The sequence below is a fragment of the Neofelis nebulosa genome, chromosome 4 (genome assembly GCF_028018385.1).
Source record: "Neofelis nebulosa isolate mNeoNeb1 chromosome 4, mNeoNeb1.pri, whole genome shotgun sequence".
NCBI classification, from domain to species: Eukaryota; Metazoa; Chordata; class Mammalia; order Carnivora; family Felidae; genus Neofelis; species Neofelis nebulosa.
In genome coordinates, this window is record NC_080785.1 from 159,122,998 (window position 1) to 159,146,871 (window position 23,874).

The following is a 23,874-nucleotide window of genomic DNA, read 5'->3' on the forward strand; positions in this document are numbered from 1 at the left end:
TTGTGGGTTTGAGCCCCGCATTGGACTCTGTGCTGACAGCTCAGAGCCTGGAGCCTGTTTCAGATTCTGTGTCTCCCTCTCTCTCTGCCCCTCCCCCCACTCGCACTCTGTCTCCCTCTGTCTCAAAAATAAATAAACATTAAAAATTTTAATAAGTTACAGAACAAAGTAGTTAAAGCTTATTGTGCACTTTCTGGAATTACATATAAATGGAATCATTCACAATATGCTTCTAAATATTTATGACTCCTTTAATTGAGCAAACTCTACAATTAATTTAAAAAATTTTATTGAAGTGTCATTGATAGTTTCAAGTGTACAACATAGTGATTTGACAGACGACTCTTTATGTTGTGCTCACCACAAGGGTCCAACTGTAAACTTTAAATGGGTGCAGTTTATTGTATATAATTACACCTCAGTGATAAGGTTAAAAGGAAAAAAGTCTAGAGAAGCATGGCTGATGGGAGGATCTAGAACATTAGTAGCTGATTCACATCGAACCAGGATGGAAGGTCTGTCCTCTAACTAGAAAGAACTAGAAAGAAAACAAAGTGTCTGTATGGATACAGGACCAATGAAATGAAGTTAAGGCCATTCATGTTTGATATGCCTGCTCTAAATTACTATCAGGTACTATTTTGTATTCAAAATATTCTTTCCTGAAGACTAAACAAAGTCGAATGTGAGCAAAAGAAAGGAAATAATAAAGATCAGGGCAGAAATAAATGATACAGAGACTAAAAAATGCAATGGAAAAATACCAGTGAAACCAAGAGCTGTTCCTTTGAAACGATAAACAAAATTGACAAACCTTGAGCCACATTCATCATGAAAAAAGAGAAAGGACCCAATTAGTAAAATCAGACACAAAAGAACAGAAGTAACAATTGACACTACAGAAATGCAGAGAATGGTAAGAGAATATTATGAAAAATTATATGCCAACAAAGTGGACAACCTAGAAGAAATGGATAAAGTCCTAGAAACATACAATCTTCCAAAATGGAACTGGGAAGAAATAGAAAATCTGAACAGACCAATTGTCAATAAAAAATGGGATTGGAAATAAAACATTAAAAAAAAAATTTTTAAAAAGGGGCGCCTGGTTGGCTCAGTCGGTTAAGCGTCTGACTTCGGCTCAGGTCATGATCTCACGGTCCGTGATTTTCAAGCCCCGCGTCGGGCTCTGTGCTGACAGCTCAGAGCCTGGAGCCTGTTTCAGATTCTGTGTCTCCCTCTCTCTCTGACCCTCCCCCATTCATGCTCTGTCTCTCTCTGTCTCATAAATAAATAAAACATTAAAAAATTTTTTTTAATGGAATTGGTAATCAGAAAACTACTCAAAACTAAAAGTTCAGGACCAGATGGATGATTTACAGGTGTATTCTACCAGACATTTAAAGAGTTAATATCTATTCTCCTCCAACTCTTCCAAAGTATAGAAGAAGAGGGAAGGCTTCCAAATCCATTCTATAAGGCCAGCATTACCCTGCTACCAGAACCAGAGACCCCACAAAAAAAGAAAACTATAGGCCACTATCCCTGATGAAGATTGATGCAAAAATCCTCACGAAAATACTAGCAAACCACATACAACAATATATTATCATAATCATTGACCTTGATCAGGTGGCATTTATTTCAGGGATGCAAGGATGTTTCAATATTTGAAAATCAATATCATATACTACATAAACAAAATGAAGGATAAAAAACATATGATCGGGGCGCCTGGGTGGCGCAGTCGGTTAAGCGTCCGACTTCAGCCAGGTCACGATCTCGCGGTCCGTGAGTTCGAGCCCCACGTCAGGCTCTGGGCTGATGGCTCGGAGCCTGGAGCCTGTTTCCGATTCTGTGTCTCCCTCTCTCTCTGCCCCTCCCCCGTTCATGCTCTGTCTCTCTCTGTCCCAAAAAAAAAAAAAAAAAAAAAAAAAAAAACGTTGAAAAAAAAAAAAGAAAAAAAAAACAAAACATATGATCATATCAATAGATGCAGAAAAAGCATTTGACAAAATTCAGCATTCATTCATGACAAAAACTCTCAATAAAGAGGGAACATACTTGAACATAATAAATGCCATAAGTGAAAAACTCACAGCCAGCATCATACTCAGTGGGGAAAAACTGAGATCTTTCCCCCTAATGTCAGGAACAAGACAAAGATGTGCACTCTCACAGTTTTATTCGACATAGTATTGGAAGTCCTAGCCTCAGCAATCAGACAAGAAAGGGAAATAAGGGGTATCCACATTGGTAAGAAGTAAGTTAAGCAGCCACTATTTTCAGATGATAGGACACTATACATAAAAATTCCAGAAAATTCTACCAACAAATTACTAGAAGTATGGATAAAGAAGATGTGGTATATAACATATGGTAGAATATTACACAGCAATCAAAAAGAGTGAAATCTTGCCTTTTGAAACAAAGTGGATGAAACTATAGTGTATTATGCTAAGAGAAATAACTCAGTCAGAGAAAGATAAATGTGATGATTTCACTCATATGTGGAATTTAAGAAACAAAACAGATGAATATAGGGAAAAGGAAGGAAAAGTTCAATAAAAACAGAGAGGGAGAAAACCATAAGAGACTCTTGAATACAGAGAACAGGCTGAGGGTTGCTGGAGGGAACCCAGCAACCATGGGGGATGGGCTAAATGGGTGATGGGTATTGAGGAGGGCACTTGTTGGGATGAACACTGGGTGTTATATGTAAGTGATGAATCCCTGGGTTCTACTCCTGCAACCAATACTACACTGTATGTTAACTAACTTGAATTTCAATCAATCAATCAATCAATCAATCAATAAAATTACTAGAAGTAATAAATTAATTCAGTAAAGTACAAGATAAAAAATCAATACCCAGTAATAAGCAACATTCTTATACACTAACAGTGAAGTAGCTGAAAGAACAAAAAATGTTTTTAAACACCATTTACAACTGCACCAAGAAGAATAAAATCTTTAAGAATAACCTCAACCAAAGAAGTGAAAGACCTATACTCCAAAAACTATAAAACACCGATGAAGGAAATAGAAGATAAATAATTGGAAAGATATTCCATGCTCATGGGCTGGAAGAATCAATATTGTGAAAATGTCCATACTACCCAAAGCCATCTACAGATTCAATGCAATCGCTATTGAAATACCACCAGTAGTTTTCACAAAACTAGAACAAATAATGCTAAAATTTGTATGGAACTATAGAAGACCCTGCATAGCCAAAGCAATCCTGAGAAAGAAGACCAGACCTACCAAATTTCAAGATATACTACAAAGCTGTTGTAATTAAGACAGTATGGTATTGGTACGAAAGTAGACACATAGGTCAATGAAACAGAATAGAGACTCCATGACCATGATTATATGGTCAATTAATCTATGACAAAAGAGGTGACAATATTGGGCAAAGACAGTCTTCTCAATAAATGGTGCTGGGAAAACTGGACAGCTACATGTAAAACAATGAAACAGAACCACTTTCTTATGCCACACACAAAAACAAACTAAAAACAGATTAAAGACCTAAATGTGAGACCTGAAACCATAAAAATCCTAGAAAAGAACACAGGCAGTAATTTCTCCAACATCAGCTATAGCAACATCTTTCTAGATAGGTCTCCCAAGGCTAGGGAAACAGAAGTAAACATAAACTATTGGGACTGCATCAAAATTAAAGGCTTTTACACAGCAAAGGAAACAATAAAACAACAACAAAAAAAACCCCTAGTAAATGGAAGAAGATATTTGCAAATGACATATCTGACAAAGGGTTAATATCTAAAATACATAAAGAACTCATACAACTAAACACCAAAAAAAACCCCGCACAATCAAATTAAAAAATAGGCACAGGATCTGAATAGACATTTCTCTAAAGAAGACATCTAGATAACTACAGACACATAAAAGATGCTCTGCATCACTCATCATCAGGGAAATGCAAATCAAAACCACAATCGGATACCACCTCACACCTGGCAGAATAGCTAAAATCAAATACACAAGAAAAAACAAATGTTGGTGAGGGTGTAGAGAAAAAGGAACCCTCATGCACTGTTGGTGGGAATGCAACCACTGCGGATAGCAGTATGGAGGTTCCTCAAAACTTAAAAATAGAAGTATTCTATGATCCAATAATTCCACTACTGTTTCCAAAGAAAACAAAAACGCTACGTTGAAAAGATATATGGACCCCTATGTTTATTGCAGCATTACTTATTATAGACAAAATGCGGAAGCAACCTAAGTGTCTATAAATAGACAGATGGATAAGGAAAATGGGGTACGTACACGCACACACACACACACACGTACACATATGCATACACACAATGGAATATGTATCCCATATGTTAATTGAAAATATCTTCTCCATTCCTGAGGCAGCCTTTTAGTTTTCTTGGTTGTTTGTTTCACTGTGCAGAAGTTTCTCACACTGATAAAATCCCAACAGTTCATGTTTTTTTGGTTGTCATTGTTATTTCCCTTGCCTCCAGGCAACATGTCTAATAAGAAGTTGCTATGGCCAAGGTCAAAGAGATATTTCGCTGTGTTCTCCTCTCGGTATTTTGGTTACTTCCTGTCTCACATTTAGGCCTTTCATCCATTTGGAATTTATTTTTGTGTATGGTGTAAGAGAGTGGTCCATTTTCATTCTGCATGTTGCTGACCAATTTCCATCGCTATTTGTTGAACAGACTGCATTTTTTCCATTGGATATTCTTACCTTTTTTGTCAAAGATTTGACCATATCATTGTGGGTCCATTTCTGGGTTCTCTATTGTGTTTCATTGATCTGTGTGTCTGTGTTTGTGCCAGTACCATACTGTCTTGATGACTACAGCTTTGTAATATAGCTTGAATAACCAAACGTCTAATAAATGTCAACTTAAAAATACATAACTCCTACTTGACTTGTCAAAAGAATTATGAATCCAAGGATTGTTGTACCCATGATTTCATAGCAAAGGAACCTACCTTTGCTTGTTGAAGAAGGAATAGAAATTTTCTGGAGCTAGTAGGAGTTGTGTTGTCACCACAACTCAATGTTTTGGAGACCCAGGTTCCCGAGTCTTATATTTGGAAAAAACTTTCACTCCGGGCTGTGAAAAGTTTCAATGTTAGAGCTCTGGAAGCCAGGAAAGTTCAAGGAGGAATAATAAAAATTGGATACACCTGAATTTTTTTTTTTTTGAATTTTTAACATTTTACTTATTTTTGAGAGACAGACAGAGCATGAGTCAGGGGAGGGACAGAGAGAGAGGGAGACTTAAAATTTGAAGCAGGCTTCAGGCTCTGAGCTGTCGGCACAGAGCCCAATGCAGGGTTTGAACCCACCAACCATGAGATCATGACCTGAGCCAAAGCCAGACACTTAACTCCCTGAGCCACTCAGGCACCCTGGATACACCTGGATTCTAACCTGATCTCCTGGGAACAGAGAACCTATAGGAAAAAGTTCCATTCTGTCCAGATAAGTTCCCATGGGAAGATGTGCTCAGAAGTTGGAATAATAATGGGAAATGTGTCTAATGAGCAGTTAAAGAGAACACATACAGCAAACATAAGAGACTATAAATATCTCCTCTGCCCCAGACCCTGAACATGTTCTACCTGAAGCTGGAGGAGACATGGTTTTTGCATTTGGGGTCCTAGCACTCCTTCCTGCTGTCTGGAAATAGAGCTTGCTCTCTATCATCAACCAACAGGGAGGAATTCTGACCTCCACTTAGAGACCTTCCTCTCAGAGACCCCAAGCAGGTGAGTCTCAGAGCTCAGCAAGTATTTCAGGAAAGGTTCAGGGAGAATGGATGAGGTCACCTGAGAGCCTAACCATCCTGTCCCAGATCTGAGAGATTGTTGTGTTTGTTGGTGTGGTGAACTCATTCATTCATAATCAATATATTTAAAATGTTTTTTAAAAAAGGAATGTCTGTTGAAATTGCTAATGCAAGGATTATTGTCGACAACTAAGTGGTGGGAATCAAAGTCCAGTTGGGTGAGACTAACGAAGGAGTGGGAGGTACCGTCTTCCTGGAAACTTTGAACACTTCCAAGGAGTGTTGCAGTAAAAGGGAATAGGAAAATACACTATTAGGTATGGAGGGGGGTGCAGTGCAGTGAGGGAATTTAAAAAATATTTTTAAGATGGGGTATTTTGGAGCATATTCTGTATCCGTTAGAAAGATCCAGACCAATGGAGGGAGTCACGATCTTGCAACCACAGTTCTGGAGACATACATTTCACAGAATCTTCTCTCCATTAGATATTCACTTAAACAGTTTATTTAAAGCACAACAGGAATATGTTAGAGGGCTTTACTTGACAATTTTTTCATTACCTAGAGACGGAATACAGTTTTGGGGTGTTAGCCATTTACTTTCTTTGCAGCAAATTATCTGCAAAAATTCTTTGCCTGGTTTCCTAGGTTCGGAGCATTCTTATTCTTGTTTTTGTTTGTCATTCTTGCTGAATCATTTTCTTTCTTCTTTTTGATTGCATTCTTTCAAATGCGTGATTTGACTCCTGAAACCAGTATCACACTAAGTTAACCAACTAGAATTTAAACAAAAATGTGAAACAAACAAAAAACACAATTGCAAAATTTTAAGCCAAGTTTGCTATTTGCTGTTTAGTTCTTGTATGTATGTACAGATGTATTTGTTGAGAGTTTATAAATTGTGAGTGGCCAAACCTGTCAACTAGTCATAGTTTGTCCCTCACCCATTGTTTTTTATGTGCCTTGTAGTAATAAACTGCCTTTTGTATGTCAGGGTTATCAATGTGGGCTACCTCCCATCTGTGCTTCCTCACTGCTACCTTTTTTTTGTGATTGGATCTATTTTCTAAACTAGCAATCGTCCTTTTGCCGTCCTGCGGAAACATGAATTCCTCTCTCATTCAACTTATATCCTTCTCACAAGGATGCGTGATTCCACCTATGTTTATTATATAGGATGAAATTAGAATTTTAGATACTGCTCTCTGCGCTATTTTAAAAAGCAGTGATAATTATAAATGATATTTTCCTATTCTTTTTTATTAGTTTTTTTCCCCATTCCATTTTGATTTAGACACCTGTGTTAATGTCATGAACTTATTGTCATTGTCTATCTTTTATGGCAGAAGACAGTCTTTTTAAAATTGGATTTGATTAACAAGGTTGTTTGGAATCCACTGTGTTTATTCTGCTGGTCCTCTCCCTGCTATTCTTTTTATTTTATAAATTCCATTTTCTAAAGATGTGTTTCTGCCTGAACGCACACCTTTATGAAATAGCAAAAATGAACAATCAGGCGAGGTCCTGCTCATTTGGATCTGACATTAAATGAAGAAAGCAGAGGGGGTGATGTAAATGTGTGTGTGACATGATGTCCTCAGGGATATACAGACGAAGAAAGGAAATAGGTTTTGGGGGCACGTATAGGATTTTATAGAGCATATTGTAGGGACGCCTACACACGTTGGATAAAACTCAGGAAGAGTGGAGCCGCCCAATGAGTTTGTCAAAAAAGAGATTAAAACCCAGAGCTCAGGAATTACAAAGGAATGTGAGAGAAGGGCCAGCTGCGTCTGTTCCTGGGCCATATGAGAGCAAGTGTGGTCCGATACATAGGAATAAATAGGGAATAAAAGCCAAACAAGGGCCGGATGTGGACACTGTATGAGGCGAACGGATGTTCGCTGAAGTGACGCCAGCACCCGCCCTGGCTGCCCACTGTCTCTGCAACCTGGCTTCTAGAATAGGCTCCTTATTCAGGTTGCTTTCCCCTCCTTAGCAGGAACTACCCTTCTTTTGAAACTATTCTTGCATGTACTGCCACGGATAAGAGAACTTTGACTTTACCCCGGAGCAAAACATGCCATTTACATGTGACCCAGCACGTTGCAGGGGCAAACACAGAAACACATTTGTGCACACGCACGCGCCCATGCCTACGGCTCTACAAGGAGAACCACGAAATGGCTGCGTTTGCAGCCTGACCACGTCTGATGCGCCCTGATATTTTCTACTGTGCCTTATTTTTCCTACTCTAGTTTATTCTTGCAGACCAAGCTTGACCCCACAAATGCTCCCATTCTAAGAACATGGACAACATTCTTCTCTCGCGTCCTCTGTTCTGGTGCTAGTAGCTTCCTGATTCTGTTCTCTTTCTCATCACTGGCAACTTCTGTGAGCGCAGAGCCTCTCATTCCTTCATGCAATATGTATTTATTCCTGGTGATCCCAACTAAACTATATCTGGGGGTAAAGGGTGGGGGTATGCATAATAGCCCCAGGGCGCCCACAGTCCAGCAGGGAAATGAATGGCATTAAATAAAAGTTGCACATTGATAACCCTGACATCTAAATTATCACAAGAGAAAGTCTTTTTTTTCTGTGAGACTATTAAATAGGCTATTTAATATTCTATGAGACTATTAAAGGGAACTACACCCACGAAGATTCATGAGGGAGAGGACTCCTTGCTTCTGAAAGAGGAGATGGGATTTTCAGGAGAGAGAAGAGGTGAAAAACTCCAAACAGACCAGGGGGGTGACTCCAAGCAGAGGGAAGCAGGGGTGTAGAGGCTCCGAGACCTGAGCCGGGCCTTCCGGGGAAGCTACAACTCAGGCTCGGTGTGTGTGAGATCGAAGGGGTGAGGTGGTGTGAGTGTGAACGAAGGCAGTGGGTCGGTCAGGGGAGGCAAGCCAAGTGTTGGAAGGTATGGAATTGGGGGTTCATTCTCCAGGGGGGAGTCACTGGGAAGGGGTTAAGGTGGACAGTCGTGTAATTGCAATATTAGAAAGACCTCTTGGGTAATTGTGACTATTGGCTAGAGAGGCGCCAGCCCATGATAGGTGGAGACAGGACAAGGAACTGAAATAAGGCGATGGATTTGGGACCCCAGAGGTGGGGAAGCGATGGGGACTTTGAGAGAAGAAAAAAAATCAGCCAAATCTCCTCACCAGGGGGAAGCACTCATTATCAATTGAGGGAACTATGCTAAGTTCTTTACAGTGTATTCACTAAATCTGCCAACCACCTGAGCAGGATAGATACCTCTAGCCCTACCATTTGGGGGAAGGATATTAGCATTTACAGTAGTTTGGCTGGGAAGGTGGGGGAAGAGAAGAGAGGGAAACAAACCACAGGAGATTCATAGGGGTAGAGAGCAAACTCAAGGTTGATGGAGGCAGGTGGGTGGGGATGGGCTAGATGGGTGGTGGGATTAAGGAGGGCAATTGCTGCCATGAGCACTGGGTGTGGTAAGTGATGAATCACTGAATTCTGCTCCTGAGACCAATATTACACTGTATGTTACCTGACTTGAATTTACAGGGGGGGAGAAAAAGAATAGTTTGGTTGGTTCTCCAAGTCCAAATAGCAAACGTGTGGAGATCCCCAGTTCAAAACCGGTTTCTGATTGTAAAAGCTTAGCATTTTATATCATTTAGAAAAGTTGTTCTTTAGCAAATAATTTTCTAAAACCCCCCACTTTTCTTGTACCCTGTGTATTTCCTTTTGTGAATTGGGGGTGTCTTCCCTTGTTATTCTGGTGGGATGTCTTGGTAACATGAAGACATTCCTACTTTTTCTTTTGGATAAATTGCTTTTTGCTGTTTTATTATTCTGGGCATCAAGGAGATGTGCCTGGGGTTGGGGTGTCGCCAGAACCAGGGTCACTTTCTCGTCACCATCACCAGGGGCCACCTGAGCTCATTAGATCTTTCTCCCCACTTTTCTTGCTGTCAGTTTTTGAATTTGATTTTTATGTTTCTGTAAATACTGGACACAAAATGATCACCTTAAAATCGAGACCCAGGTCTACATGCTCATGGGAGACTTAACTACTAGAATTTGGATGTTTTTGCAACTTATAGGAAAGACAATCTGATATTGCACAGCTTGCCTTGTATCATTGTTTGCCTAATTATTGCAACTGGAGGTGAGAATAGTCTGGTTGTGACATGGTCCAAGGAGGCTATAGAGCATGTGTGTGTGTGTGTGTGTGTGTGTGTGTGTGTGTGTGTGTGATGAGCAGGTCTCAAGACAGAGGTCCTGGAACCCATACCTCCAATACGTGACCCTTAAAATACAGGTGCCAGATTACCACCGACAACGAATATAAGAAGGGTGCCTATTTCTATTCAAAGATTCCTTGGAAACGAAATTAATAAAGTGCAAGGAACACCATGTGAAGGAGGTGTTCCTTGTGCCGGGAAGTTTCATCAGTGTCCGGGAGGCCACCTCATTCCTCCACATTCCCTGCCACCACCTCTCATCAGTCTTCCTCTCGCTCCTTCCCCTGGACACACTGGCTTTCTTTTGAGCCTGGGTCTTTAACACAATATGCAAACAACAAAAGGCAGGATGGTGAAGGGGAGTGGGAGACACTGGCTTCCGGTTAAGGAATTCCTTCCATGTTCAGGAAGGGGAGACTCACAGGAGTGAAAGGCCCAGCGGAGGGAATACTGTCAGTGATGCTGTCACAGGCTGTGTGGTGACAGATGGCAGCTCCAAGCCTGGTGAGCAGGGCGTGATGTTGACACTTGTTGAATCACTGTGTGGCGCCCCCCAAACTAACGTGACCTGGTGTGTCGACCACCCTCATGCTTTAAAAAATTAATTTAGAAAAACCCACGTCTTTCCTCAGAGCCGTCGCACTCATAGTTCCCTCCGACGGGCATGCTCTTCCCCAGAGGATCTTGTGTCTCCTGTCTCCTCGAGGGCTCTGTTTACATGTGTGCCTGTGTGCCCGAACAACCAGGAAGAACCATCCCTCCATCCACGCTTCCCTTTACACAGGCTTTGTTTTTCTTCACATCACCTGTCACCTCCTGACATTTTATCTGGTCTCATTTGCTTATCCCCTTTCTCCATCACTGAACCCTCCAGGCTTTTGTTTCTAGACACTTACACACTTTGCGTGAAGTTTAGTCAGTGCTCAAGGTTATTCCTCAAACGGGTGACAGATTTCAGAATTTCTCATTAAAAATATATAATAGATGAGTAGATGGGGAAAAAAGCTAACTGGGGGATGTGAAGTCTTAGTTAGAGCTGGCATAGGGAGGGGAGGAGATTTTTCCCTGAGAGGCGAAAAATTCTGCAAAAAACCTATGGAAATTGATCTTCTGAATACAATATAAAATTGTAGAATTTCAATGATATTTGCAATGTTCATTTTGAGAAAATTAGTCATGTTATTTCTTTGTTCCCCGGTAGTCATCTCCAGCATATGGAAACAGGAAATGATACACAAATTTCAGAATTTTTTCTTCTGGGATTTTCAGAGGAACCAGCATTACAACCCCTCATATTTGGACTTTTTGTCTCCATGTACCTAATTGCTGTGTTTGGGAACCTGCTCATCCTCCTGGCCGTCAGCTCTGATTCCCACCTCCACACCCCCATGTACTTCTTCCTGGCCAACCTGTCCTTTTCAGACATCTGCTTCATCTCCACCACCGTCCCGAAGATGCTCTGGAACATCCAGACTCAGTGCAAAGTCATAACCTATGCAGGCTGCATCACACAGATGTATTTTTTCATACACTTTGCAGGATTAGAAGTCTTTCTCCTGACCGTGATGGCCTATGACCGCTTCGTGGCCATCTGTCACCCCCTACACTACACAGTCATCATGAACCTCCGGCTCTGTGGGCTGCTGGTTCTGGTGTCCTGGATCATGTGTGTCCTGAATTCCTTGTTACAAAGTTTAATGATGTTGTGGCTGTCCTTCTGTACACATTTGCATGTCCCCCACTTTTTCTGTGAACTCAATGAGATGCTCCAGCTTGCCTGTTCCGACACCTTTCTTAATGCCATGGTGATATATCTTGCAGCTGTGCTGCTGGGTGGTGCCTCCCTGGGTGGGATCCTTTACTCTTATTCTAAGATAGTTTCCTCCATACGTAGGATCTCATCAGCTCAGGGCAAGTATAAGGCATTTTCCACCTGTGCGTCTCACCTCTCGGTTGTCTCCTTATTTTATTGTACGAGCCTAGGAGTGTACCTCAGCTCTGCTGCTACCCAGAGCTCACGGTCAAGCGCCACAGCCTCGGTGATGTACACGGTGGTCACGCCCATGCTGAACCCCTTCATCTACAGCCTGAGGAACAGAGACATAAAGAGGGCTCTGAAGAGAATCGTTGGTGTTCCAGCCATGCATGGGACAATCGTCCTGAGGCCAAAGACGTGCCCATGATTGCAGGGCTCAGAGCCTCAGAGCCAGGAACTTCTAATCTTTGATCAGTCTGGGGAAGTAGAATCTGCTCCTTCTATTTATTTCCTGGCATTTCCGTTTGTGTGAATTCAACTTCTCGATACATTGAGGTAACTCACTTTATCAAGCTTCTGCTCGGTCTGATATACCATTTCATCTTTCTCCACTTTCATACGTTCCCAGTGTTTTCCCAATTGTTGGAACATAAATGCCTGGAAATTTCTGTATCTTACAATGGGCAAGTTGGTCTCCTTAAAAATAATTTCATTTCAAATGATTTCTACCATGCCACATAAATTTTCCCTAATTTTCCCCAAAGAATAATCCCAAGGTGGGTTATTCATGTGGAAAAACACTACACTTGGCCCCTAGGCCCTCTACATAATTTTCTTGTAGATGAAAATACAAAACCACTGCTTTCACCTGGAGTCCGTCAATCCCTTTTAAGTCCCTTCCTTAAGAACTCTTTGATGATGTGGACTCTAGCAAGGGTCCATTTAAGCCTCAGGCTATTGACACCAATGCTTAGGTAGGAAACCCCAGGCATTTGCTTATGCCCTTGTGCTTGTGGACATTCCCACAAGTGTTTCCCTGACCAGAGCCTATGCTGTGACTGCCTTGGCCTTTGGGTTCTTATTTGGGTCACAAGACACACCTCAGCAACACCCACCGGAGGACTCTAAAAACACAAGGTCCATTGCTCACAAACGTTGAGGGCACATGGGATTCCCAAAGGCCATCCAAGGAGGTCTCAGAGAGGGAGAGACTTTAACAGGGAAGGAAAGAGAGCACTATGAAGGATCTGGCTCTTGGGGGGTCCATGGGGGGAGTGACTATGTTTTTCTGGGCTCATTTTTTATGGATGAATTTAAAACACGAGTGGAGTTAGAGGATGGGCCGAATGGGCCAAGGAGAGGGGGAATGGAGTTATGGAATGATCAGTAATGAGAATGGAAGAAACAGTGTGTGGAATATAGTCATCGATGATGTACTAGCGGTAATGGGACAGTGTCAGTACACCTGTGTGAGCCCCGCATAAAGTACAGAGAAGGTGAACCACTGTATTGCAGACCTGAAACTAAGGTAACATCGTGTGTCAACTACACTCATGTAAACAGTTAAAGAAAAAGAATAATAGAATATTATCCCCCAGTACTCAAAAATAACAACAGCAAAGACCAGACAAAAAGCCCAGTAATGGAATGTGGGCACCGAACAGGAAAAGCAGGGTCACTCACAGTTGTTACCTAGATTACCAGGGCTTTCTAATGGGGGGATTTGTGAGAGGGGGGGCCTGCATGATTGTATAGTAACTGAATCATACACCTGCCAATGTGTTAATATGAATGGTGGTCTTTGAAATGGATGCCTCAGAAATCAAAAGCCTAATGTCAGGCAATGACTGTACAAACAGGCTTCTGTGTCTCATAACTGGACTCTGTTGTTGTTGTTGTTGTTGTTGTTGTTGTTATTGTTGTTGTTGTTGTTTTTCTGTTATTCAGCCCGACGTCCAGAGGCTTATCATAGCCACTGGCAAAAACTGATGAGCAAATATATACCTCCCCGTGGAGTCAACATGGAAAGACAAATTGGAATAAACAGATTGTTGTAATATGTTCTTGGTGTCAGAGGAGACCATAAACCCGAGGAGGCAAAACACCCATTGTGTTCCTAAGCAAAATATTTCTTTTTCATGCGCTGCCTCTATTTATTGAAGCATGGAGGCTTTTGTTCGCAGCTGGGGTGGTTTGTTCACTGAGGTAAAGGGTTGCTTAGTGTCTTCTGTTTTATCTCCGAATTCACTTCCCGTTTCTTCTGAAAGCTTTGCAATGCTACCTACTATCATGAGTCTTCCTACTGTCGCATGAAATAGGTTCCTTTTCCCAGTATTTGTCACAAATGATGGCAAATGAACAGTATCAGCCCCACCCCTTTCGTGCCTCCGTCCTGCCCTGAAATCTCTCCCACCTGCACGACCAGAGGATGCTTCACACGAGAGCTGGGTGTCCTGCTGGCATGTGGCTCAGGGTCCCCAGTTGTTCTGCACAAACGTGCATGTCCTTCAAACTCTCCCAGTTACCCAGAAGGGAGCCCACTTGTTCGTAACGTCGTGGGAAATAAACTTGAATCACAGAACGATCATGAGTGCTCTCCTCAACGTCAGATCATTTGCCACAAATAAAAATCAGCACATCTTCTAAGTGTCTAAGGTCCGCTCGCTTGGGTTATTGTGTCAGTCAGCTACTGCTGTATAACAGGCGGTCCTTGTCAAATGACGTATCATAATACCTTTACAATCAAATGGAGTCATATGCGGGGGAGCGTTTCTGATCTCTGCTGGGCTCCTCGTGGGTCTGGGGTCAGGTGTGAATCTTTACATTGTGTTTCTCAGGCTCATGCGTGGTGTTGAGCTTGGCTGTAGTGCTCTTCTGTCTTCAACCACTTTATGGTCAGATACGGTTCCCATGTGGAGGTTAATCTTCTTCTATTACAGAAACAAGTTTCTTTCTCCTGTGGTTTACTTAAATTTAATTCCATTGTTTGTGCATCCATACTAATGATTTCCTCCCCATTAGAAGTGGTATCTCCTAATCCTCTTAAGTGAGAATCTACTACCTGTGCTCTGGATCCTACCCTTACCCATGCACCATCAGATTTTTTTTCCACCGAATTAAATCATCGGAGTGTATATGTAAAGTGTATACTTTGGTGAATTAAAGGAGCCACATGCAAACGAACAGTAGATATTTCAAGTTTCTTGTTGTGTATAACTTAAGACTGTCACATAACCTTGAACTGCTTTACTGGGTAATTTCTTTTTTTTTTAATTTATTTATTTTAAGAGAGAGAGAAAGAGAGAAGGAGAGGGAGAGAGAAAGTGCAGGGGAGGGGCAGAGAGGAGAGACAGAGAATCTCAAGCAGGTTCCATGCTATCAGCCCCGACGTGGGACTTGATCCCAAGATGTTAGGTACTTTCTAAAATTGAAGCATCCTGAGCCTCCGTCTCCTTATTTCTGAAGGCAGAATGGCATACTGAACCGTGTGGAGGTCGTGAGAATGAATAACATGTGTGGAACTTCCTTTGTAACTCAGAGAAATCATTTGAGGGTAAAAGGTTTGTCGTGTGTGTGTGTGTGTGTGTGTGTGTGTGTGTGTGTGTGTGTGTTTGTGTGTGTTTATATCCAATTTTCTTTCAAATAAGCAAACTCACCACACATGTACACACACAGATGACTTGTGATTTCGTCTTTTATGTTGAAAGGAGGTGTGAGAGACCGTTGGAGAGGATAGCACGGAACAGATGAATGGTTGAATTAACATGAAATAAAAGGATGCAGAAATACAGACACAAAATCTTAAATTACAAAGGGTGACCTTAATTTTGATCATGGGTTCCTTTTCCGGACTTGCAGCCTCAAAGGCCTTGTAGTCAGACGACACTCACATTTCTACCCTGAGGAAATCACTGTACCAACTGATGGGGCAGAATATATCCAAATCAATTTCATTTTTTTCCTACTTACTGTGGGTTCCTCACATGTCAAATAACCTTTTCCCAGGGAAGATGATGAGTGAATTCAGAGTCTTAAACTCAGTTTCCTCAAATAATTGTATTGACTATGTCAGAATGAGAGTTCTACCGCTGCTGTAAAATATCTCCACACTAGCTGCTTAAAACATACACACCTTTACAGTTCTGGAGTCAGAGCTCGGAAGGAGTCTTATCGGGCTAATAGCAAGAAGTCTGCAGGGTTGACTTCCTACTGGAGGCTCAGGGGAGAATCTGTTTCCTTTCCATTTCCAGTCTCTGTCGCTGGTCACCTGCATTCTCTGGTCATGGCTCTCTCTCCACCTTCAGAGCCAACAGGGTAGCAGTTTCAAAGTCTCTCTGACACCAACTCTTTTGACTCCCTCCTCAACATTTGGAGGACTGTCGTGACTACCTGAGTGCCACCTGGACAATCACAGCTAATCGTTGTATCTGAATGGCAGCTGATTGGCAGCCCTGTTCAATCGCCTACCTTGATTCCCTGAGCTCTAGAAAATACCATGTTCGTAAGCACCGATTACGATGTGGACCTGCTTGGGAGGCTCCTCCTCTGGCTTCTAAAAAGTCTTTTTCAAAAGTGCATTGTTTTCAGGTGATTTGACTAGTTTATACATTATGCTCTGTCACCATGAGAGCAGCTACCATCTGTCCCAGGGCTGCACCGTTACAATAAATTGGCCGCATTCCTTATGCTGGGCCTTTTATTCCCATGACTTATTCGTCCCATAACTGGAAGCCTGCACCTCCCACTGTTGTAACCTTGTGTGTCAACTGTACTAAAACTATTACAAAATAATAGACACATGAAAAAAACAAAACCCGGGTGTATTATTTCGTGTCACACTAGTGCCTGCCTATAAAAGAAACAAACACAGAATTGACACAGCCTCTAGAAGGAGGGATACACTATTCCCTCCAAATTACATGCAACGATGATTTTTTGTATAGATCTCTAAAACTACCTACATCTGTCTTTAACACAGGATCACACCCTTGCCAACCAAAGAGTGGTACACGGGCTGGAACTTGCACATAAATAATAAGTGAGAGCTTGTCAAAAATGCAGAAGCTTTGGGCCACCCGGGGACTATCACTCAGATTCTGCTTTTGCAGCAGGATCCGTGTGGATTCATAAACATTTGTAGACCATGTGAGGTTGGAGAAGGGCTGGTCTAGAATAAGTTTTCTCACTTGTTACACCAGACCTTTGGGGCAGCTTAAGTCTATTTTTGGAGGGTGCTTTCTTGTGGACGAGGTGTTTAGCAGCATCCCTTCAGAAGTCACCAGACATCCCCAGGGGAAAATTCATTTCTGGTTGAGAATCACTACCTCCAAGCTTGAGAACCAGAAGCATCCCGACAGAATCCCACTCAAGGCCCACATCCTCGAGCACTGACTTTGAGCAGATCACCAGATGCCACCAAGCACATTCCCGCCTGGAGAATGGAGTTTAGAAATGGAGTTTGTCAGGGACGACACGTTTACAGAACATTGAATTAAACATTCCCTGTAAATGCTCGATACAGGTGATAGCATGTGCAAAGACCTAAGTATATCTCTTATGATTAACAAGGCCTTTATAAGTGGGGCTAAGTGACAGCTTTTAGCTTGAGATAAAGTAAGAAAGTCCTAATTGCAATGGCAAACGTATCTTGAACCCAATGTGCATAGTGCCCAAGGTTTATTATCAGAAGAACCGAGTTCTGCACCTCATTTAAGAGAAGAGTAAACACGTCTGGAGATAGCTGGGTCCCCACCACAAATCAATGCTTTGAAGATAAAGAGACCTAGTCCAGGCAGGATCCCTCAGTCTTAGACCTGGAGGAAACCGTACCTGGGAGCTAAGATAAGGTGCTGGGAGATTTACTCACCAGGAGGGAGGCAAGTTCAAGGAAAAGAGTAAGAAAACCCAACTGGATTCACTACTTTTAAACTGGTCTCTTAGGAACATGATTCATTAGAGAAATTTCCTTTGTGTGCAAAAGTGTTCCACTTGGGAACTGTGCTGGAGTAAGAAGAAGGAATATACCTAATGAGCACACACAGGGACCTTTAAATACCTCCTGGTCTCCTGTCTGTCAGCCCGTGCAACCTTGCACAGGAAGGGGCATGCTTTTCTGTTTGTTCTAAATCCTAGTTCTGGCTGAGGACTGATGTTTCACTGCCTCCTGCTATCTCAGGTGAGGGCAGAGCTTTAGTCCCTATCATCTGCTATCCAGGGAAGAATTCAGGCTTCCACAAGGAGACCTTCCCATCAGACACCCCAGCCAGGTGAGTCCAACAGTGCAGTGGACCATGGGTGAGAGGGTCAGAGAGAATGGAAGCCAAGATCATTAACTGTCACCACTTGAGAGCCAATCCAACTTAGCCCGGAGCAAGTGGTCACGGTGTTTGTTTGCTTAATTAAGTAATTCATGTATTTATTCAGTGGCTGTGTCAGTTTCAGAGGGAGTGCCATTCACACTCTTGAAGAGCTTTCTTATTCTTTATCATTCAATCGCTATTATGGCCATGCTAGAAAAACTATGTTGAGATTGTTAAATTCAATGTGTGTTTCTAATCGAGTACAATTTTGTCCCCCAGGGGACATTGATCAATGTCTGGAGACACTTTGTCTGTCAGGCTGGAGAGGGGTGCACAGAGGTCAGGGATGCTCTGAACATCTTACAGGGCCCAGGATGCTCCCCACCACAGGGCAGGCTCTGGGCAGGATGGGTACAGAGACTGGGAAACTCCTGGTGAAAGAATGTCTGTATCTGTAATACAGCTGCTTTCAGGTTCTGCCTTCAACCTTGTAACACTACTCTTAGGCCAACAAATTCAGAATAACCCTTTGGCTCCTTTTTGAAAGTTTCAACCACAAACAATGTAACAGCCCTGTAAGTTTTTTTCCAGGCTTCTGGGTGAAGGAGACAGTTCTTGTTATTTTCCTAAATCTTGTTATTTTCCTAAACTATCCCTCAGTTTCAGCCAAGGTCATATGTTTGATGACCGTCTGGTTGGTTTTATTATTATTATATGCCCATAGGTTTCTCTCTCTGTCCCTCTGTCTCTCTCTCTCTCTCTTTTTTTAAAACACTATCAGCATTTCGAATGATTTCCTGAGATCATTGTTTCTCAATTGATTTTTGCAACATATTTTGATCATAAAATTTTTTAATTTTATTTAAATAAATCTATCTTCCTACTTCTGAGATTATGGCTTTATTTAGTGGGTTTGCTCACCTGTGAATGTTGTATGTAGTTTCCTTGATGTTCTGCTATATTGTATGGTTACACTTACACTGGGGTCATAATCCCTCTGAATTTTTGTGAAGCGTCTGAGGAGGGGACCAATTGCATATTCTTCCACATAGATATCCATTGCTGCCAGCACTGGTTTAGATATTCATTTATTCTAGCTGTTATATACCAGTTCAATCTTTTCCAACTAAACAGAAATTAAACCTTGTGAACAAAGAAGGTGAAATCCCTTCACTAGTGTATGTTTCTGTGTAGCACCAAGGACAGAGAACAATAATATAAATATACGGATGGCATCATGCAGTCAAGCATAATCATGTGAAACAAGTTATTTGGTACAAAACTGGACTGTCGTGATGTCGGGAGCATTTACAGAGCATGGTCTGGGGAAGCCTCTGTCCACTGGCTGACATACAGAACGAGGATTCGAGGTGTCCCTTGGGTTTGTGAAAAAGAGACCAATACCCAGAGTCCAAGAGTATCGATGAGAGGACCTCACATAGGGAAGGGAGACGAGTGCCTGGGTGGCTCAGTGGGTTAAGAGACCTCTTCTTGCGTTCGGCTCAGCTCAGATCTCACCGTTCGTGAGATCCAGACCCTTGTTGGGCTCTGTGCTGACAGCATGGAGCCTGCTTGGGACTCTCTCTGTCCCTCCCCTGCTTGTGTTTGCTCTCTCTCTCCTCTCTCTCTCTCTCTCTCTCCCTCCTCCCCTGCTTGTGCTTTCTCCCTCTCTCCCTCCCCTGCTTGTGCTCTCTCTCTCTCAAAGAAATAAACATTAAAAAGCAAAAGGGATAACAGGGCTGCCCTCACCTGCTGTCAGCCCCCATGAAGATGAATTGCCCAAGTGAAAGCAAAGTCTTCCGTGGTTGACCTTGTAACTGTAACTGTGCACCTTGCAGCCAATCGTGTGTGCTTCCTTTTGTGAAGTATTGGCTTATCCTCTTGCTCATTTTTTCCCTTGGGCCCGCCATATGTAAGGTGTTTGACATTAGGAAGATTTCAGCACTTTCGTCTTTGGGGGGACATAAATGTGTTCTCACATAGTTTTTGCTGGGCACCAGGGGAGGTGGTCGGGTGCAAAGCTGCCAGAAGCGAGGAGGTTACTGGTCGTCACAGTCCCTCGGGGACCCCCTGAGCTTACTGGATCCTTGCTCTGCTGTCCTAGACTCTGGGTCTTGTCTAGCAAGGGAAGATTATAATGCGAGTGAGGCTAATGTCAGGGAGGAGACCAGAGCCCCAAGTAAGTGTCCTTGCTCTGTTTTCATTAGGATCAGGAGGCTTACAGGCTTGATGGGTGTTCACAGAGACAATGGAGCCGTCCATATTAACCCCTGGGTGTGGGGGAAGCGGGGCTTTGAAGACGTGTGGTGTTAGGGGTTTGGGTCAATGCAAAACAAATCCTGGGGCCAGGCAGAAGGTTGTTTACAGCAGACATGAGGCGCCACCTCTGTTTACCTAAACTGGCCTAGGGGCAAGCCAGACAAAGCAGGCTCCTAGGGGTCATCAAGGCACCTTTCTTTTGCTAATTAGCTCCCTTTGGGGCAACTTCCCCTTGCTGAGGTCTACAGCCCTGTTTACCCATTTACCTAATTTTAGTCCTTCCTTCCTGGAAAGCAGCTTTCTGCTATTGTATTCAGTTGGGGGGCATTTCAGTCCTGAATACCTTTTTTCCCTCATTTTGGATGCTTCTGTGCAGAGATTTCCCATTCCTATACTTTTGTCCTATGGTGGGGACCTTTGCCCTGTTTACCTAATGTTGGATGCCTTCATACTGTGTCTCTTTATGCCTTGTTAATACATCTGTGCAAGCTCAGGGAATTCCTAAGCTTATTCCCCACAGTTCCCCCCTTTTGTTTTTCTTGGTTCTTCTAGTTTCGTGTTCCAGGACTGTCATGATGAGCTCCTGGTCCTTCGTTTGCTGTCGGAAGGCTTGGAGGGTGATTCCGCAAAGACACAAAAAGAGCCTCAGTGGAAGCATTCTGCTTCCCAGAGTTATCCAGAATTTGAGATGAGTGTTGGCTGTAAGTGAGAAAGGATTTAGGTCGCGTCACATTGCCCAGGAATCAGCCCGTTCATTTTTAAGCTGATCTTCTGCATATTGTAGCTGTCGGCACAATGTCACATCTAGATTTTCTATATTGTTAGAGTTGTAGGAAGAGAAGACACTGCAAAAGTGTGTCTGGACAGCATCCCAAGCTTGGGAGTGATTATAAGGAATGCCAGCCATGCAAATATGCTGGTAGTTAGGGTCGCAGGACAGTTTAGAGCGGAGGGACAAGGCCTCCTGTCTTTTTCCAATAAATTCCACTGACGCCTGAAGAGCTTCGAGGCGGGCCAGAACTTGTTTATCAATGGAAATCTGGCTTATAAATTCTTTCGTAGTGTTGACCATAAATTTATTAAGGACACGGGCTGTCTGGATAATATGATGCAGGCTGAGTCCAGCTACAGTGGCAGAAGCGATAATGCCTGCTGCTGCTAGGATGCCCGTGATTAACAGGCCAAAAAATCATTTCTGCCTTGCAGCTGAGTGCCAGTGTTGAACAAGCTTGGAAAGAGCTCCTAGTCCTGATGGATGCCTATAGGGCTCAGAGCTATTAACAGGAAGCCAGGCCGAGATGTGCTTAAGTGCTAATAAAGAGGAGATGTTTAATTGGGTGATATTATCATTATTTACGCAGGACATAAGCCAGCCCTGGGAGGTAGAGATATTGTAATTATTGTTATGCCCAGAATTCGTGATCCCCAAAGACCACTAGGGAGCCGAGTCCGATGCAAAAGCAAAAGAGCCTTTATTCGAGCTAGCTCGAGCTCAATCCCCTACCTGCACCGACGCAGCGGTGAGATACCAGGGAGAGAGAGCGAGTTTCAAAAGGACAAAGGTTTTATTGGGGCCTAGGGGCAGTTGGTGAGGTAATGGCTATGGCCTCAGCCGACTGGCTGGGGAAGGGTCCGAGTCCTGTTAGGCAGGTGAGGTGGGGAGGGGGGGTGGTTACTCAAAGGGAGGAGTGTGGTCAAGGTGAAGGACACAGAACAAGATGGAGTCGGCTGGCGTAGGCTCGCCCTTTCATATTTTCTAGTTGTTTGATCTATAAAGTGGAGGTAGCAAAGAGAAGGTAAGAAGAAGGGATACAAATAGTGGTCCCTGCAAATTGATGGTTGTGCAGGGAGGCCCAAGTTATGTTAATATGTCAATTTACATAAATTTCACCTTGGCTAACAGTATGAATGAAGAAGGGAAGGCCTAGCTTCCAAAGATTAACAAGCCCAGGTCCTTTTAACTTCCTTTTATGTGCAGAAATTATAGGGCCAGACAAGCCTCTGTCTTTCAAAACAATATTCTCCCTACTAGGCTGGCCAAAAGGTACGGTCTTATTACAGTATTTTGTTTCACGATGTCCTCTAGGACCCCTGTCAATAATAGTTCAATTGCCCCAGCAAAGATTATGCCATTTCTCCATAACAGTTTGTCCAGGGAGAATGTTCCAGGGATGGTCTGAATATTTGAGAGTAGAGCAAGCTAGAACATTAGGAGTGTGAGATACGTTTGTTTGTTTGTTTTTTTTGAGGTATATGAAGCTTGTGGCTGAGAAGGAGGTAAAATTGTCTGGCCTTGTAGAGGTTTTGGGCTGTACATATAAAAGCCAGCTGATTTTTAGTTGGAGACAAGCAGATAAGTTGCTAAGTTTAGTAACACACACAGGAGGTGCTGGAGGAAGCCACCATCAAGGTCTTGGCATAGAAAGCCAATGGTCTTGTTCCGTTTGGAAGGGCGGGTTAAGATTGGCTCCTCCCAGGATCTCAGTGTCATAATGGCCAATAGGAATATCCCAGTCCAGGAGTGTTAGGCTGTCAAATATAGGTGGGTTAAGGAGATGAGCCCAATATGAATACTGAGGTTGGCTTGGACAAATGAGAGCAAGGAGGGGAATCAGGGTTACACATATCAAATTCCTGTTAGTGATGGAAATCATGGCCATCAGATGTGAATCAGGCTATATGCAATGTAATTTTCTTGTGAGAGGATGCCACAGACATTTAAGGCCTCCCCATGTTCTATCAGGGGCAGGAATTTGTGTTTGTGGAGTGGCTTCGGGATGGGGAGTCCACCAAGAGGCTTCTTCCATCTTGAAGAAGGGGGGCAGTGGCTGCTCATTCAGAATCATTCTCTGGATGCCCTGGCTCATGGGAAGATATCCTGGGTGTCTCCATCATGCCACGGTCAGCCTTCACCAACCGAGAGGGAATCCACAGAAGTCCAGAATCTGAAAGTACGCAAGCATATCCTCGACCGCAGGTGAGAAGTCGAGTGGGCCCAGTCCGTGTGGGCCCCCGTTCGGGGGGTTTGTGTAGCGCCATAGGGTGAAAGGGTTTATCTGGTTTTGAAGAATGTCACTCAGCTGTAGTTAGTCCTCGAGGATTAAGATTTAAAAAGTGAAGAGTAATCATAGCATGATCAAGAAGGAGCTGAGGTTGTCATGCAGACTGATGAGGTTTTTTGGGGTGATAGTGGGGCTCGTGGGGTCTGGAGCCGACGACCAAGAAGGAATTCTCGAAGACGTCTTTTGTGCCAAGAAGTGATTTACTGAGGCATGGGGACAGGACCCTCGGGCAGGAAGAGCTGCCCAGGGGCCGTGAGGAGAGACTGGTTTTGCACTATGGAGCTGGGGGAGGTAAGGTCCAGGGGAAGTTTCCAGTGAGATTTTCAGATGCTAAAGACAGCTCCCAGGTTACTGGAGGCCTAGCTGGTGTCAAGTGAAGATAGTTCTTCCCTCTAGCAAAGCAGTAAGACAGCAAGGAGTTCCTGGAGAAACGTTTTACTTTGCCAGCCTCACGTATTTGTCAGTGGGCTGCAGGGT

At 43.1% G+C, this 23,874-nt stretch overlaps 1 protein-coding gene across 1 annotated transcript; it reads left to right on the forward strand.

The window, feature by feature from the left end:
* The first annotated feature begins 11,334 nt into the window (after positions 1-11,334).
* On the forward strand, positions 11,335-12,204 carry LOC131508624 (olfactory receptor 7A5-like). The gene is made up of 2 exons (XM_058723587.1): positions 11,335-11,682; positions 11,968-12,204. The coding sequence occupies exons 1-2, from the start codon at positions 11,335-11,337 to the stop codon at positions 12,202-12,204; spliced, it is 585 nt and encodes a 194-aa protein (XP_058579570.1).
* Positions 12,205-23,874: the final 11,670 nt, after the last annotated feature.